This window comes from Oncorhynchus mykiss, chromosome 1 (genome assembly GCF_057628025.1).
Source record: "Oncorhynchus mykiss isolate SJ-2025 chromosome 1, ASM5762802v1, whole genome shotgun sequence".
NCBI classification, from domain to species: domain Eukaryota; kingdom Metazoa; phylum Chordata; class Actinopteri; order Salmoniformes; family Salmonidae; genus Oncorhynchus; species Oncorhynchus mykiss.
This window is the reverse complement of record NC_143022.1, coordinates 8,554,737-8,571,907: the sequence shown is the minus strand read 5'-3', so window position 1 is coordinate 8,571,907 and position 17,171 is coordinate 8,554,737. Positions and strand designations below refer to the sequence as shown.

Genomic DNA, 17,171 nt, shown 5'->3' with positions numbered 1-17,171 from the left:
TCGAACCAAACTGAGTGATTGACTTATAATGCAGACACACACACCACACACTGTGAGACCACAGCCCCTTTTCACACTACTGAGTCAAGCTGGGCCAAACTGAACCGTGCTGGAAAACATCTGAGCTAGCTAGTACAGTTTGTCTTGGGTCGGCACGATAGTGTGAAAAGGGACGCACACGCGGTCTCTAATCACAGTCTCATGATATCGGTCACACGAACACAACAGAGTTGTTTTTTTAACACCTGCAGTAACCACTCAGCCATTAAATATTTTTTTGAGTTCAATACATCTGTGCCTATGGGAGATAAACTGGCCTTGTAGAAGTCTTTGTAGCTTAATCACACCATAGGTTCTGATAATGGCACACATTTAATTGGATGTCAACTAACATCACTGGTCCTAAGGTACAGCTATACAACCAATCGTAAGTAATAAGTATATCATTCAACAAGTCAGGACGCTCTCATCCGGGTCCCGGTACCAAATTGTGTGGAAAACATGTTCCAAAGATTAAGGCAGGGGCTATATAATGATATAATGGAAAAATATTTAATGTGAAATTAAAGCAGCTGCTTGAATTAAATATGTTTCTATTATATCATGAAATAGTCCCTGCCATAATCTTTGGATCGAGTTTTACACAACACAGCTCTTTGGAAAAGATGGTGTTTGACCAAATACAATACTATTTATCTGTAAACAAATTGACAACAGACTTTCAGCACGGTTATAGAGAAGGGTACTCAATATGTACTGCATTAACATAAATCACTGAGAGCATTGTATTTGGTACAAATCATTCCCTAAGTTCTAGACCTCAGCTGAATCTGGTAATGAACGGTCTGGCTGTCAAACAAGTTGAGGAGACTAAATGACTTGGTGTTACCTTAGATTAGAACATGTCATGGTCAAAACATATAGATTCAATGGTTGTAAAGATGGGGAGAGGGACGGTATGTTCATACTAAAGAGATGCTCTGCTTTTTTCACACAACACTCCAAAAAGTCCTGCAGGCTCTAGTTTTGTCTTGACCATTGTCCAATCATGTGGTCAAGTGCTGTGAGGAAAAACCTAGTTAAGCTGCAGCTGGGCCAGAACAGAGCGACACCTCTTGCTCTATACTGTAATCAGAGGGCTAACTTAAATACTATGAATGCCAGTCTCTCTTGGCTAATAGTTGAGGAGAGACTGACTGCATCACTTCTTCTTTTCAGAAGAAACAATAATGTGTTGAAAATTCCAAATAGTTTACATAGTCAACTTACATACATTTCTAACACATACACTTACCCCACCAGACATGCCACCAGGGGTCTTTCACAGTCCCCAAATCCAGAACAAAATCAAGAGAGCATACAGTATTACATAGAGCCGTTATTGCATGGAACTCCCATCCATCTCATATTACTCTAATGGACAGCAAACCTGGTTTTCCGGAACTGATAAAGCAACACCTCACGGACCAACGCCTCTCCCCTATCTTGACCTAGATATTTTGTGTATGTATTGACATGTAGGCTATGTGTGCCATTTTAAAATTAATTTAGTTCTGTCCTTGAGCTGTTCTTGTCTATTAATGTTCTGTATTATGTGATGTCTCTTTTTTGTGTGGACCCCAGGAAGAGTAGCCGATGCTTTTGTAACAGCTAATGGGGATACTAATAAAATCCTCAAAAGTTACTTCCTGTATGTCAACGCTATAATAAAAACAAGGATGTGGTTTTTGGATGATCCCCTACTTTGCATGTCGTGGATCCGTGTCTTGCGTGACAGATCTTCATCTTCATCATCATTGATCCACCATCAACATTACAATTCAGAAAACATCTCAGATGACCCCAATGAATTGTTGTTAGTAATGAAACAGTGGTTTTTGTGAAAGTATGTTTATTTGTCAAAGAAAAATAAATGTCATCTAATATAGTAATATATAAGTCAACACACTTACTCAATGCAGCCAGAAGATCAAACAAGCGATCGTTGAAGTTATGGTAATGTTAAGGTAATTGTTTTTAAATCTAATCAGCAGTTGACAACATGGGAGACTTGTACGCAGTGGTGTAGTGGAGGGTAAGCACTATTTCCTCACATTTTGTATTTTAACACAACCATTTAGCCACTTATCATGGAAAAATGGTTAGAAATGACAAGGATCGTTATTTTATTCACAATGAATGACATTGACCCACCTATGTTTTTAACCAGTACATCACTGGTTGTAGGAATTACTCCAGATGCTGAGGATGACGAGGAAGCTGAAGGTGATGAAGATGCAGTAGACGCCAAACAGCAGCCGGTCGAGGATGTAGCCCACCTGCATCCAGTCCTGGGAGATCTGGTTCCCGTCCACATGCTGGGCCACCTGGAGGCGGATGGACTGGAGCTCATTGCCCAGATTCCTCAGCTCCGCCAGGGCTGGATCGCCTGCCTCTGCCCACATCTTACCTGGTTCTCCTGTTTGAACCTGTCTCTCCACCGTCACTAGAGGGCAGACTTTCACGTCTGTTTCTTAGAGACAAGAGGGAAGGAAGGGAGAAGGTGGAATTATGAATATACCTCCTAAAGACAGAAATGATTGGTTGTCTAAGGTCGGACCTAGTCAAGTGTCTGGAAAAATGTATCAGAGTGATTCGTGCATTTATGTTACTGTTCAGGCTTGTGATTGAATGCTTCACTATATTGCTTTGTGTTGGACAAGACATCTGCTAACTGAATGAAAGTCTGTGTAATTGTAAATCCCTGGAGGATCAGACAGGGTACCTCTTGCAACTGGATTGAGGATGATCTTGTCCTCTCTGGATTTCTGAGGCAGCCAGACGAGGGTGCCCATGAAGCGCAGGACGAGCACTCGGACCCAGCCAGGCACTGGGTGGAAGTTACTGGAGCCGACCAGGAGGTTGGTGATGAGAATAGTCTCCAGCAGGCTGGCCACCATCAGAGCCAAGCAGATGGCGAAGAACACATCTGCATGTGCAGGAGGAGGGAGGTGAAGAGAAGAAATATTCAGCAACTCTTAGGAGGACAAAGGAAGTGGACTTCAAAATGATACTTGACCCTAACTAGCTAATCCAATAACACAAAGTAAACATCTACATTTATGACTTACGAAAAATATGGTGTTCCCGGTACACATGTTTTCATACTCACTTATCAGTGGAATGGTGCTTCCTGTAATGGGCAGCAGGTCATTCACAATGAGCAGGAAGACGGAGTAGCCCAAAATTAGGGTCATCTTGAAGGAGGAGCGGTCCACGTTTTGGGGAGGCAGCAGGAAGCTGAAGAGATCCACAGTGATGAGGAAGCAGCTGGGGATCAGGAGGTTCACCACGTAGAGGGTGGCTCTGCGCCTCAGGACAATCTACAGTTTAGAGACCCAATGTGTAATGAAAACCTTCAAGGGTGATTTGGTGTCGTGCAGTAGATTCCCATTTCAGATAAGACAAAGCCATATATAGCTGAGTTAGCATCCTATTTATAAAATATGAAGTACTCTCTGACACAAAATTCAACGCTCTGTAGTTGTAGAGCCAAATGAATGGCGTCTGAGAAATTGCAGTGCTTTGGGTTCTTACATAGAAGCAGAGCTCATCATAGGGGTTGCTTTCTCCCTGATTGAATGTTGATAACTTGAACTTGCTGGATTTGATGTCCATCAGCTCCCACTCCCCTTCAGTGGACAACACGCTAATGGAGCGTTTCAGGATGTCCTCCACCTTCTTCCCTAAAATAATCCTTATGTCCGACACTGCAGGGGAGAAAAAGGAATGGGACATCCTGGGATGAATGGGTTGAACCTATATGGAAGCAGAACATGATCTGTACTGAGGGGATGGTAAACTTGGGTCTAACACCAAACAGATCCCTTGGTTGACACCGAGTCATTTATCAAAAACTCAATTGAACCAATGGACCATCCTGTTTCGTACCTATCATTTCAGATCACAAGAGAGAGTCAGGATGTTTTTTTTGGGAGAGAAGGAGTGATGGGTTAGGCATCGAACCCTTATGTTCAAGTAAGTCCTAAAGCATGGTTGCATTGACGTCTTACCGTGGTGGATGTAGGATCTGAAGGTGAAGGTGCAGTTCTGGACGTCAAAGGGGAAGGTGTAGATGTCCAGTTTACAGGAGCTAACCACTCTGACAGGGTTGGCGTCTCGCACTATACCAGTATGCTTAATGTACACATAAGGGACGCTGGGAGCTGTGCTTTGATCCATACTGTGAGACAGGGCGAAATATGAGGACGATTTCAAACCATGGGCAGGATATAAATCATATGTTTTAGATTTTTTAATTGTGACTGAAGCTGTCACTAGTGCAATAAAAAGGGACAGAATTAAAGTGTTTGTTAAGATGTCCGCTCTCCAGCAGAATTCTAATTAGCATAATACAAACATCCCTATCAAGATCTGTCTGTTTAAGATCGAGATATATTTTTTTGCAGGGGCTGCGTCTCCATCCACCACATCGGCCAATGACGGCCTTCCGCATCTGCGGTGGAAGGTTGTTGAGCTACAGTTGTGTTTGTCAGACCATAGATAGATAGATTTTTTTGCAGGGGCTGCGTCTCAATCCACCACCATCTGCCAATGACGGCTTTCAGAATTTGCGGTGGAAGGTGGCCGGGCTTTAGCGATGTCTGTCGGAACATTATACATCCCTAAAATTGTTCTTCTCACGAAGACGTCTGTGGAGTCTGAACAAATTAATATGACCTATTAATATGACCTATGACCTCTATGGAAAGATGAGACTCTGGCGAATATGTTGGTGTTTTGCTCTACGACGAGACTTGTTTGAAGTTGATTGTTTGATTGGTTGATTGATTCTGTCAATCTGCCAACCTCTGTGCGAACAGTTTGGGCTACACCTCTATCAAAAGGTGAGACTCTCACGAACAGGTCGCTTGTTTGGCTCTAGGACGCTTACAAGCCTTACAAGACTCTTCTGAAGGTAACTCGTTACCAGTTAATATTTTTTTTTACGGAGGTACACACATATACAGTGCCTTGCGAAAGTATTCGGCCCCCTTGAACTTTGCGACCTTTTGCCACATTTCAGGCTTCAAACATAAAGATATAAAACTGTATTTTTTTTGTGAAGAATCAACAACAAGTGGGACACAATCTTGAGGTGGAACAACATTTATTGGATATTTCAAACTTTTTTAACAATTCAAAAACTGAAAAATTGGGCGTGCAAAATTATTCAGCCCCTTTACTTTCAGTGCAGCAAACTCTCTCCAGAAGTTCAGTGAGGATCTCTGAATTATCCAATGTTGACCTAAATGACTAATGATGATAAATACAATCCACCTGTGTGTAATCAAGTCTCCGTATAAATGCACCTGCACTGTGATAGTTTCAGAGGTCTGTTAAAAGTGCAGAGAGCATCATGAAGAACAAGGAACACACCAGGCAGGTCCGAGATACTGTTGTGAAGAAGTTTAAAGCCGGATTTGGATACAAAAAGATTTCCCAAGCTTTAAACATCCCAAGGAGCACTGTGCAAGCAATAATATTGAAATGGAAGGAGTATCAGACCACTGCAAATCTACCAAGACCTGGCCGTCCCTATAAACTTTCAGCTCATACAAGGAGAAGACTGATCAGAGATGCAGCCAAGAGGCCCATGATCACCCTGGATGAACTGCAGAGATCTACAGCTGAGGTGGGAGACTCTGTCCAGAGGACAACAATCAGTCGTATATTGCACAAATCTGGCCTTTATGGAAGAGTGGCAAGAAGAAAGCCATTTCTTAAAGATATCCATAAAAAGTGTTGTTTAAAGTTTGCCACAAGCCACCTGGGAGGCACACCAAACGTGGAAGAAGGTGCTCTGGTCAGATGAAACCAAAATTAAACTTTTTGGCAACAATGCAAAACGTTATGTTTGGCGTAAAAGCAACACAGCTCATCACCATGAACACACCATCCCCACTGTCAAACATGGTGGTGGCAGCATCATGGTTTGGGCCTGCTTTTCTTCAGCAGGGACAGGGAAGATGGTTAAAATTGATGGGAAGATGGATGGAGCCAAATACAGGACCATTCTGGAAGAAAACCTGATGGAGTCTGCAAAATACCTGAGACTGGGACGGAGATTTGTCTTCCAACAAGACAATGATCCAAAACATAAAGCAAAATCTACAATGGAATGGTTCAAAAATAAACATATCCAGGTGTTAGAATGGCCAAGTCAAAGTCCAGACCTGAATCCAATCGAGAATCTGTGGAAAGAACTGAAAACTGCTGTTCACAAATGCTCTCCATCCAACCTCACTGAGCTCGAGCTGTTTTGCAAGGAGGAATGGGAAAAAATGTCAGTCTCTCGATGTGCAAAACTGATAGAGACATACCCCAAGTGAATTACAGCTGTAATTGCAGCAAAAGGTGGCGCTACAAAGTATTAACTTAAAGGGGCTGAATCATTTTGCACGCCCAATTTTTCAGTTTTTGATTTGTTAAAAAAGTTTGAAATATCCAATAAATGTCGTTCCACTTCATGATTGTGTCCCACTTGTTGTTGATTCTTCATAAAAAAATACAGTTTTATATCTTTATGTTTGAAGCCTGAAATGTGGCAAAAGGTCGCAAAGTTCAAGGGGGCCGAATACTTTCGCAAGGCACTGTATATATTTTTGGGGGTACTTAGCTGTTTATATCTTTGACAACTTTTACTCCATTTCATTCCTAATGAAAATGATGGACTTTTTACCAATTCATGCCCCTATCAAGACAACATCCCTGGTCATCACTACTGCCTCTGATCTGGCTCACTCATTTTACTTTTAATTTTACTTTAAATACTTAAGTATATTTTAGCAATTACATTTACTTTAAATACTTAAGTATATTTAAAACCAAATACTTTTAGACTTGTACTCAAATATTATTTTACAGGGTGACTTTCACTTTTACTTTAGTCATATCTCTACCCTTGATAACGGCGCAGGAGGAGATTGCTGCCGTTTTACGGTCCCCTAACCTATTGTGGTATTGTGTGTGTTTTTTCACGTTATTTGTAACTTATTTTGTACATAATGTTTCTGTCTCTTATGACCGAAAAGAGCATCTAGACATCTGGACAGCAATTATTCTCCTTGTAGTAGAAGAATATTTTTTCTTTAACGAGTCGGACGCATAGGATTTACTCCAGACACCCGACAAGGAACTCATCCCACTAATTCGCAGGAGAAAGAGATGAAGATATCCGAGATATCAGGGGGCTTTCTAGGATCTTACGGCGAGAGGGTAATCTGCCTTTACTGTCGGTCCTGTTAGCCATTGTCAAATCATTCGATAATAAAAATAGACAAACTACGAGCACTTATAACCTACCAACGGGACATTAAAAACTGTAATATCTTATGTATCTGCTAGCACAGATTGGAATATGTTCCGGGATTCTTCTGATGGCATTGAGGAGTACACCACATCAGTCACTGGCTTCATCAATAAGTGCATTGATGATGTCGTCCCCATAGTGACTGTACCTGAATACCCCAACCAGAAGCCATGGATTACAGACAACATCTGCACTGAGTTAAAGGGTAGAGCTGCTGCTTTCAAGGAGCGGGACTCTAACCTGGAAGCTTATAAGAAATCCCGCTACGCCCTCCGACGAACCATCAAACAGGCAAAGTGTCAATACAGGACTAAGATTGAATCATAATACACCGGCTCCGACGCTCGTCGGATGTGGCGGGGCTTGCAAACTATTCCCTTACAAAGGGAAGCACAGCCACGAGCTGCCCTGTGACACGAGCCTACCAGACAAGCTAAATTACTTCTATGCTTGCTTTGAGGCAAGTAACACTGAAACATGCATGAGAGCATCAGCTGTTCTGGACAACTGTGTGATCACGCTCTCCGTAGCTAATGTGAGGAAGACCTTTAAACAGGTCAACATTCACAATGTCGTAAGAACAGACAGATTGCCAGGACGTGTACTCCGAGCATGCGCTGACCAACTGGCAAGTGTCTTCACTGACAGATGATGCAATCTCTATTGCACTCCACACTGCCCTTTCACACCTGGACAAAAAGAACACCTATGTGAGTATGCCATTCATGACTACAGCTCAGAATTCAACACCATTGTGCCCTCAAAGCTCATCACTAAGCTAAGGTCCCTGGGACTAAACACCTCCCTCTGCAACTGGATCCTGGACTTCCTGACGGGCCGCCCCCAGGTGGTAAGGGTAGGTAACAACACATCCGCCACGCTGATCCTCTACAGAATGGCATCTGAGAAATTGCAGTTCTTTGGGTTCTTACATAGAAGCAGAGTGGTAGGTAGGCCTGATCACCGACAACCATGAGACAGTCTTTACGGAGAAGGTCAGAGACCTGGCCATGTGGTGCCAGGACAACAACCTCCCCCTTAACGTTATCAAGACAAAGGAGATGACTATGGACTACAGGAAAAGGAGGACCGTGCACGCCCCCATTCACATCGATGGGGCTGTACTTGAGCGGGTTGAGAGTTTCAAGTTCCTTGATGTCCTTGATCATCAACAAACTATCATGGTTCAAACACACCAAGACAGTCGTGAAGAGGGCACGACAACGCCTTTTCCCCCTCAGGAGACTGAAAAGATTTGGCATCACTGCCTGGTATGGCAACTGCTCGGGCCTCCTACCGCAAGTCACTACAGAGAGTAGTGCATAGGGCCCAGCACATCACTTGGGCCAAGCTTCCTGCCATACAGGACCTCTATACCAGGCGGTGTCAGAGGCAGGCCCTTCAAGTTGTCAAAGACTCCAGCCACCCTAGTTATAGACTGCTCTTTCTGTTACCGCACAGCAAGCGGTACCGGAGCGCCAAGTCTGGGTCCAAAAGGCTTCTTAACAGCATCTACCCCCAAGCCATAATACTTCTGAACAGCAAATCAAATAGCTACCCAGACTATTTGCATTGCCCCACCCCTCTATTAGTCACTAACTCTACTTACATGTACATATTAACTCAATTACCTTAACTAACCATTGAATCTGTACCGGTACCCCATGTATATAGCCTCGCTATTGTTTTTAGTGCTGATCTCTTAATTATTAGTTACTTAAAATGTATATCTATTTTTTACTTAACAATTATTTTTTCTTAGAACTGCATTGTTGGGTAGGGCTTGTAAGTAAGCATTTCACTGTAAGGTCTACTACACCTGTTGTATTCGGCATTTCACTGTAAGGTCTGCTACACCTGTTGTATTCGGCATTTCACTGTAAGGTCTACTACACCTGTTGTATTCAGCATTTCAATGTAAGGTCTACTACACCTGTTGTATTCAGCATTTCAATGTAAGGTCTACTACACCTGTTGTATTCGGCATTTCACTGTAAGGTCTACTACACCTGTTGTATTCGGCATTTCACTGTAAGGTCTACTACACCTGTTGTATTCAGCATTTCACTGTAAGGTCTACTATACCTGTTGTATTCAGCATTTCAATGTAAGGTCTACTACACCTGTTGTATTCAGCATTTCACTGTGAGGTCTACTACACCTGTTGTATTCAGCATTTCACTGTGAGGTCTACTACACCTGTTGTATTCAGCATTTCACTGTAAGGTCTACTACACCTGTTGTATTCAGCATTTCACTGTAAGGTCTACCACACCTGTTGTATTCAGCATTTCACTGTAAGGTCTACTACACCTGTTGTATTCGGCATTTCACTGTAAGGTCTACCTACACCTGTTGTATTCAGCATTTCAATGTAAGGTCTACTACACCTGTTGTATTCGGCATTTCACTGTAAGGTCTACTACACCTGTTGTATTCAGCATTTCAATGTAAGGTCTACTACACCTGTTGTATTCGGCATTTCACTGTAAGGTCTACTACACCTGTTGTATTCGGCATTTCACTGTAAGGTCTACTACACCTGTTGTATTCAGCATTTCACTGTAAGGTCTACTATACCTGTTGTATTCAGCATTTCAATGTAAGGTATACTACACCTGTTGTATTCAGCATTTCAATTTAAGGTCTACTACACCTGTTGTATTCGGCATTTCACTGTAAGGTCTACTACACCTGTTGTATTCGGCATTTCACTGTAAGGTCTACTACACCTGTTGTATTCAGCATTTCACTGTAAGGTCTACTACACCTGTTGTATTCAGCATTTCACTGTAAGGTCTACTACACCTGTTGTTTTCAGCATTTCATTGTAAGGTCTACTACACCTGTTGTATTCAGCATTTCACTGTGAGGTCTACTACACCTGTTGTATTCAGCATTTCACTGTGAGGTCTACTACACCTGTTGTATTCAGCATTTCACTGTAAGGTCTACTACACCTGTTGTATTCAGCATTTCACTGTGAGGTCTACTACACCTGTTGAATTCAGCATTTCACTGTAAGGTCTACACACCTGTTGTATTCAGCATTTCACTGTAAGGTCTACTACACCTGTTGTATTCAGCATTTCACTGTAAGGTCTACTACACCTGTTGTGTTCAGCATTTCACTGTAAGGTCTACTACACCTGTTGTATTCAGCATTTCACTGTGAGGTCTACTACACCTGTTGTATTCAGCATTTCACTGTGAGGTCTACTACACCTGTTGTATTCAGCATTTCACTGTGAGGTCTACTACACCTGTTGTATTCAGCATTTCACTGTAAGGTCTACTACACCTGTTGTATTCAGCATTTCACTGTAAGGTCTACTACACCTGTTGTATTCAGCATTTCACTGTAAGGTCTACACACCTGTTGTATTCAGCAATTCACTGTAAGGTCTACTACACCTGTTGTATTCAGCATTTCACTGTAAGGTCTACTACACCTGTTGTGTTCAGCATTTCACTGTAAGGTCTACTACACCTGTTGTATTCAGCATTTCACTGTGAGGTCTACTATACCTGTTGTATTCAGCATTTCACTGTGAGGTCTACTACACCTGTTGTATTCAGCATTTCACTGTGAGGTCTACTACACCTGTTGTATTCAGCATTTCACTGTAAGGTCTACTACACCTGTTGTATTCAGCATTTCACTGTAAGGTCTACTACACCTGTTGTATTCAGCATTTCACTGTAAGGTCTACTACACCTGTTGTATTCAGCATTTCACTGTAAGGTCTACTACACCTGTTGTATTCAGCATTTCACTGTAAGGTCTACTACATCTGTTGTATTCAGCATTTCACTGTAAGGTCTACTACACCTGTTGTATTCAGCATTTCACTGTAAGGTCTACTACACCTGTTGTATTCAGCATTTCACTGTGAGGTCTACTACACTTGTTGTATTCAGCATTTCACTGTGAGGTCTACTACACCTGTTGTATTCAGCATTTCACTGTAAGGTCTATTACACCTGTTGTATTCAGCATTTCACTGTAAGGTCTACTACACCTGTTGTATTCGGCATTTCACTGTGAGGTCTACTACACCTGTTGTATTCAGCATTTCACTGTAAGGTCTATTACACCTGTTGTATTCAGCATTTCACTGTGAGGTCTACTACACCTGTTGTATTCGGAATTTCACTGTAAGGTCTACTATACCTGTTGTATTCAGCATTTCACTGTAAGGTCTACTACACCTGTTGTATTCAGCATTTCACTGTAAGATCTACTACACCTGTTGTGTTCAGCATTTCACTGTGAGGTCTACTACACCTGTTGTATTCAGCATTTCACTGTAAGGTCTACTACACCTGTTGTATTCAGCATTTCACTGTAAGGTCTACTACACCTGTTGTATTCAGCATTTCACTGTAAGGTCTACTACACCTGTTGTATTCAGCATTTCACTGTAAGGTCTACTACACCTGTTGTATTCAGCATTTCACTGTAAGGTCTACTACACCTGTTGTATTCAGCATTTCACTGTAAGGTCTATTACACCTGTTGTATTCAGCATTTCACTGTAAGGTCTACTACACCTGTTGTATTCAGCATTTCACTGTGAGGTCTACTACACCTGTTGTATTCGGCATTTCACTGTGAGGTCTACTACACCTGTTGTATTCAGCATTTCACTGTGAGGTCTACTACATCTGTTGTATTCAGCATTTCACTGTAAGGTCTACTACACCTGTTGTATTCAGCATTTCACTGTGAGGTCTACTACACCTGTTGTATTCAGCATTTCACTGTAAGGTCTACTACACCTGTTGTATTCGGAATTTCACTGTAAGGTCTACTATACCTGTTGTATTCAGCATTTCACTGTAAGGTCTACTACACCTGTTGTATTCAGCATTTCACTGTAAGGTCTACACACCTGTTGTATTCAGCATTTCACTGTAAGGTCTACTACACCTGTTGTATTCGGAATTTCACTGTAAGGTCTACTATACCTGTTGTATTCAGCATTTCACTGTAAGGTCTACTACACCTGTTGTATTCAGCATTTCACTGTAAGGTCTACACACCTGTTGTATTCAGCATTTCACTGTAAGGTCTACTACACCTGTTGTATTCAGCATTTCACTGTAAGGTCTACTACACCTGTTGTATTCAGCATTTCACTGTAAGGTCTACTACACCTGTTGTATTCAGCATTTCACTGTAAGGTCTACTATACCTGTTGTATTCAGCATTTCACTGTAAGGTCTACTACACCTGTTGTATTCAGCATTTCACTGTAAGGTCTACACACCTGTTGTATTCAGCATTTCACTGTAAGGTCTACTACACCTGTTGTATTCAGCATTTCACTGTAAGGTCTACTACACCTGTTGTATTCAGCATTTCACTGTAAGGTCTACTACACCTGTTGTATTCAGCATTTCAATGTAAGGTCTACTACACCTGTTGTATCTAACTTATCTTTTGGGTTCATTTCCATCACTGCATGGAAGCAGTTTTAAATAGGTTAAATATCGGTCTAAACCTTTTCACATTCCCTGGTCTTTAAAAAACAAAACATATATTTTTTTTACTGTGTTTTTCCATGTATTAATCGGTTACTCAATGTGTTTCTATGGGCTAATATCAGGAAGACCAAAGTCAATGTTTCATAAAAAAAATAAGTATATCGTATCTATATAGACTATGGAGATGTTTAACTCACAATTCATTGATTACCACATCTGGTGACCAGAACCTTTCCCTGGGGAGAGAAATATTGGCAGAGCCGCATTGGACTGGGTCCCAGCTGAAAAATTCATTCTCCCATTCCTAAAACAACACATTAGCAACAATGTAATATGTTTGTAAGCAGTATTCAAAATTACAATACGATATTTCAGATTGTGTCACATTCAAAGATACATTTTTTATTTTAACATAATTAAATTATAACTATTATAACTATTAACTATTGCTATTCAGTACATATTGGTGAATGGATGTTGTGTGTCCTAACAAATATGAAGTAATGTGAAGTAACGTTCTGTAGGAGAAAGAGAAACCAAAGTGCACATTTAAAATGACTCCCATACACTGTGTACATATACTTGCTAAAATAATACGCTCACCTTCACCAGCCAAATGTAGGTGTTCAACAGTTGTGCCTTTTCCTCCTGAAAAGAGAATTACTTTTTTGTTGTAGGATACAAAGTAAAGGCAATAAAGACACATTTTCAATAGATCTACAAAACAGGATGTGGAGGAACATTCGGAACTATATAGCACATGTCAAATACAGTGGGGAGAACAAGTATTTGATACACTGACAATTTTGCAGGTTTTCCTACTTACAAAGCATGTAGAGGTCTGTAATTTTTATCATAGGTACACTTCAACTGTGAGAGACGGAATCTAAAACAAAATCCAGAAAAACACATTGTATGATTTTGAAGTAATTAATTTGCATTTTATTGCATGACATAAGTATTTGATACATCAGAAAAGCAGAACTTAATATTTGGTACAGAAACCTTTGTTTGCAATTACAGAGATCATATGTTTCCTGTAGTTCTTGACCAGGTTTGCACACACTGCAGCAGGGATTTTGGCCCACTCCTCCATACAGACCTTCTCCAGATCCTTCAGGTTTCGGGGCTGTTGCTGGGCAATACAGACTTTCAGCTCCCTCCAAAGATTTTCTATTGGGTTCAGGTCTGGAGACTGGCTAGGCCACTCCAGGACCTTAAGGTGCTTTTACGGAGCCACTCCTTAGTTTCCCTGGCTGTGTGTTTCAGGTTGTTGTCATGCTGGAAGACCCAGCCACGACCGATATTCAATGCTTTTACTGAGGGAAGGAGGTTGTGGGCCAAGATCTCACGATACATGGCCCCATCCATCCTCCCCTCAATACGGTGCAGTCGTCCTGTCCCCTTTGCAGAAAATCATCCCCAAAGAATGATGTTTCCACCTCCATGCTTCACGGTTGGGATGGTGTTCTTGGGGTTGTACTCATCCTTCTTCTTCCTCCAAACACGGCGAGTGGAGTTTAGACCAAAAAGCTCTATTTTTGTCTCATCAGACCACATGACCTTCTCCCATTCCTCCTCTGGATCATCCAGATGGTCATTGGCAAACTTCAGACGGGCCTGGACAGGCGCTGCCTTGAGCAGGGGGACCTTGCGTGCGCTGCAGGATTTTAATCCATGATGGCGTAGTGTGTTACTAATGGTTTTCTTTGAGACTGTGGTCCCAGCTCTCTTCAGGTCATTGACCAGGTCCTAACGTGTAGTTATGGGCTGATCCCTCACCTTTCTCATGATCATTGATGCCGCACGAGGTGAGATCTTGCATGGAGCCCCAGACCGAGGGTGATTGACCGTCATCTTGACCTTCTTCCATTTTCTAATAATTGCGCCAACAGTTGTTGCCTTCTCACCAAGCTGCTTGCCTATTGTCCTGTAGCCCATCCCAGCCTTGTGCAGGTCTACAATTTTACCCTGATGTCCTTACAGAGCTCTCTGGTCTTGGCCATTGTGGAGAGGTTGGAGTTTGTTTGATTGAGTGTGTGGACATGGGGAATTTTATACAGGTAACGAGTTCAAACAGGTGCAGTTAATACAGGTAATGAGTGGAGAACAGGAGGGCTTCTTAAGGAAAAACTAACAGGTCTGTGAGAGCCGGAATTCATACTGGTTGGTAGGTGATCAAATACTTATGTCATGCAATAAAATGCAAATTAATTACTTAAAAATCATACAATGTAATTTTCCATCTCTCACAGTTGAAGTGTACCTATGGTAAAAATTACAGACCTCTACATGCTTTGTAAGTGGGAAACCCTGCAAAATTGGCAGTGTATCAAATACTTGTTCTCCCCACTGTACATTGATGGATTTAATGGTATGTCTCCTCAGGTGAACTAGTTGAAAGGGATACCATGCTGTCCTACTACTCCTTACCACACCCAGGATGCCGTAGAGAGTGAAGTACATGCTGATGTTGGTGGGGGTTGAGAGGTTCATGACAGGTCGTATGGAGTACAACTTCATGACGTTCTCCAGGGCGGCCAGAAGGGATATGGTGTTGGGGTTGGTGCAGTTCACCACTATCTTACATCTCAGGCATGGCACTGGGGAAACAATGGTAACCATGCTGCTTTATATTGTGGTTTTGTTATGGTCCTGTGTTCCTCAGTTAGTAGAACATGGCACTTTCAACACCAGAGTTGTGGGTTCAATTCCCACGGGGGACCAGGATGAAAATGTATTCACTCTCTACAGTATGTTGTTCTGGATACGAGAATCTGGTAAATGAGGTCAAATATCTGATCATCTTCAGTGAAAAGTCTTTCATTTTACCAACTAATGGGGTTCTTGCATATTGTAGATATCATTATTAGAATCTTGTTTGAATGATGAAGACTTGCTACTTTTTCATATGATAGTGAAATTAATTGACTGCAAACCCAGAAATAAATTATGTTAAGAACTTGATTGCTAAAGTAACAGCTACTCCAAGCAATATCAAAAAGTAAACATAAAACTAAAGAATAAATGAACACCAACTTTTACTCAACTAGAATATTTTAACTTTACTTAGCATAATTTAGTTGACTTTACTCATTTTTTCCCGTGTCCAAGCTGTACCTACCCTGTACCATGATGCAGCACATGATGAACAGAACCTGGTGGGAACTGACCCACCATCGTTGAGACTGAAATAGTCATTTAAAAAATCACTGTTAGGTTCAAAGGTCAAACTGTATTTTAGAGATACGGTCCATTGTTTAGTGTATGTTTGATAATTAATACAATGTGTATAACACCATGAATTACTTCATGAATTCACAACTTAATTTACCTCAAATGTCACTTAACAAAAGTTTTGAGCAATTACAGTAATGCATTGAAGCACAACAGACAGGAACGAAACATGTGTAAGGTACATCCCCCCCCCCAATGTAACGAAAGGCATTAGAATGAAAGATATTTACCTCCATTTTGGAAAAATCCTTGGCTGCCATCAAACTGCAAGTTTTTGCAAACTACTGTTGACTGTTTCAATCCTAATGTTTGGCTGAAGAACTGTTTAGAGCAAAGCTTTGTTTCCTCAATCCCATCGATAGCACCTCTTCACCAGCTGGAACAAATTGAATATATACAGACAAATTTGCATAGTTAAACACTTATGTTGATGTATTGTCATGTCATATCATACGTTGCTGTTGGAGAATCCACAGAAAATCTTACAGCTCCAGACTGTTTTCAAGTTTTAACACAGTTCTCCTGCAACAAAGATCTCTGATACGTTAGAAGTGACACGAAGAGTCAGTGATTTCTTGATTCTACAATAAACTAAACATAGGAATTGTAAAAAAATTAATTAAAAATAAATATATATATTCCTAGCAATATTCCTAGCAACAGAGAAGACCATGAGTGAGATCCATAAACCTTGGGGCAAATGAGGTGGTCAGTAGAGCAGGTGAACTCTTGTGGTACAGAGCTACTTTACCTGCAGGGGGTTGGATACAAAACAGGCGTGAGCCACAGTAAATGGCTGTGGTGGAGGGTGAATTTGCCCCTAGATGCTGATCCTGAGTCAGTGTATCATTTTCTACACTAATGGTTAAGGTTAGGATTGGGGGAGGGGAAGCTGATCCTAGATCTGTACCTAGGGGACATTTCACCCCAGAGCTGTGGTGTACCAACCTATGCAACAAGTGCAACCAGTGTGCGTCGGACGATAGTGTACCACAGCTCTGCAGACAATACACGTACTGGGCTATGGAAATGAGCTGGGGGGGTTCACCTCAGCACACAAAGGAACAGGTGTCCCAATGTCCCCCCATTCAGC

General features: G+C 41.6%; 1 protein-coding gene across 1 annotated transcript; it reads right to left on the bottom strand.

Moving 5' to 3' along the window:
- Positions 1–2,001: 2,001 nt before the first annotated feature.
- Positions 2,002–15,466, bottom strand: LOC149985352 (5-hydroxytryptamine receptor 3A-like). The gene is made up of 6 exons (XM_090182517.1): positions 15,275–15,466; positions 4,053–4,176; positions 3,577–3,749; positions 3,152–3,362; positions 2,765–2,968; positions 2,002–2,512 (listed from the first exon to the last, which is right to left on the bottom strand). Exons 1-6 carry the CDS (start codon positions 15,464–15,466, stop codon positions 2,214–2,216), a joined length of 1,203 nt encoding a protein of 400 aa, XP_090038643.1. The 3' UTR covers positions 2,002–2,213.
- Between the last annotated feature and the right edge of the window lie 1,705 nt (positions 15,467–17,171).

Excerpts from the sequence above, each read along its gene's own strand:
- LOC149985352 (XM_090182517.1), bottom strand. The coding sequence starts at position 15,466 with ATGGTTACCATTGTTTCCCCAGTGCCATGCCTGAGATGTAAGATAGTG. Across the intron at positions 4,177-15,274 it reads TCTACGGCATCCTGGGTGTG|CATACTGGTATAGTGCGAGA; the intron begins GTAAGGAGTAGT and ends GTGTACATTAAG. Across the intron at positions 3,363-3,576 it reads ATGATGAGCTCTGCTTCTAT|ATTGTCCTGAGGCGCAGAGC; the intron begins GTAAGAACCCAA and ends TCTAAACTGTAG.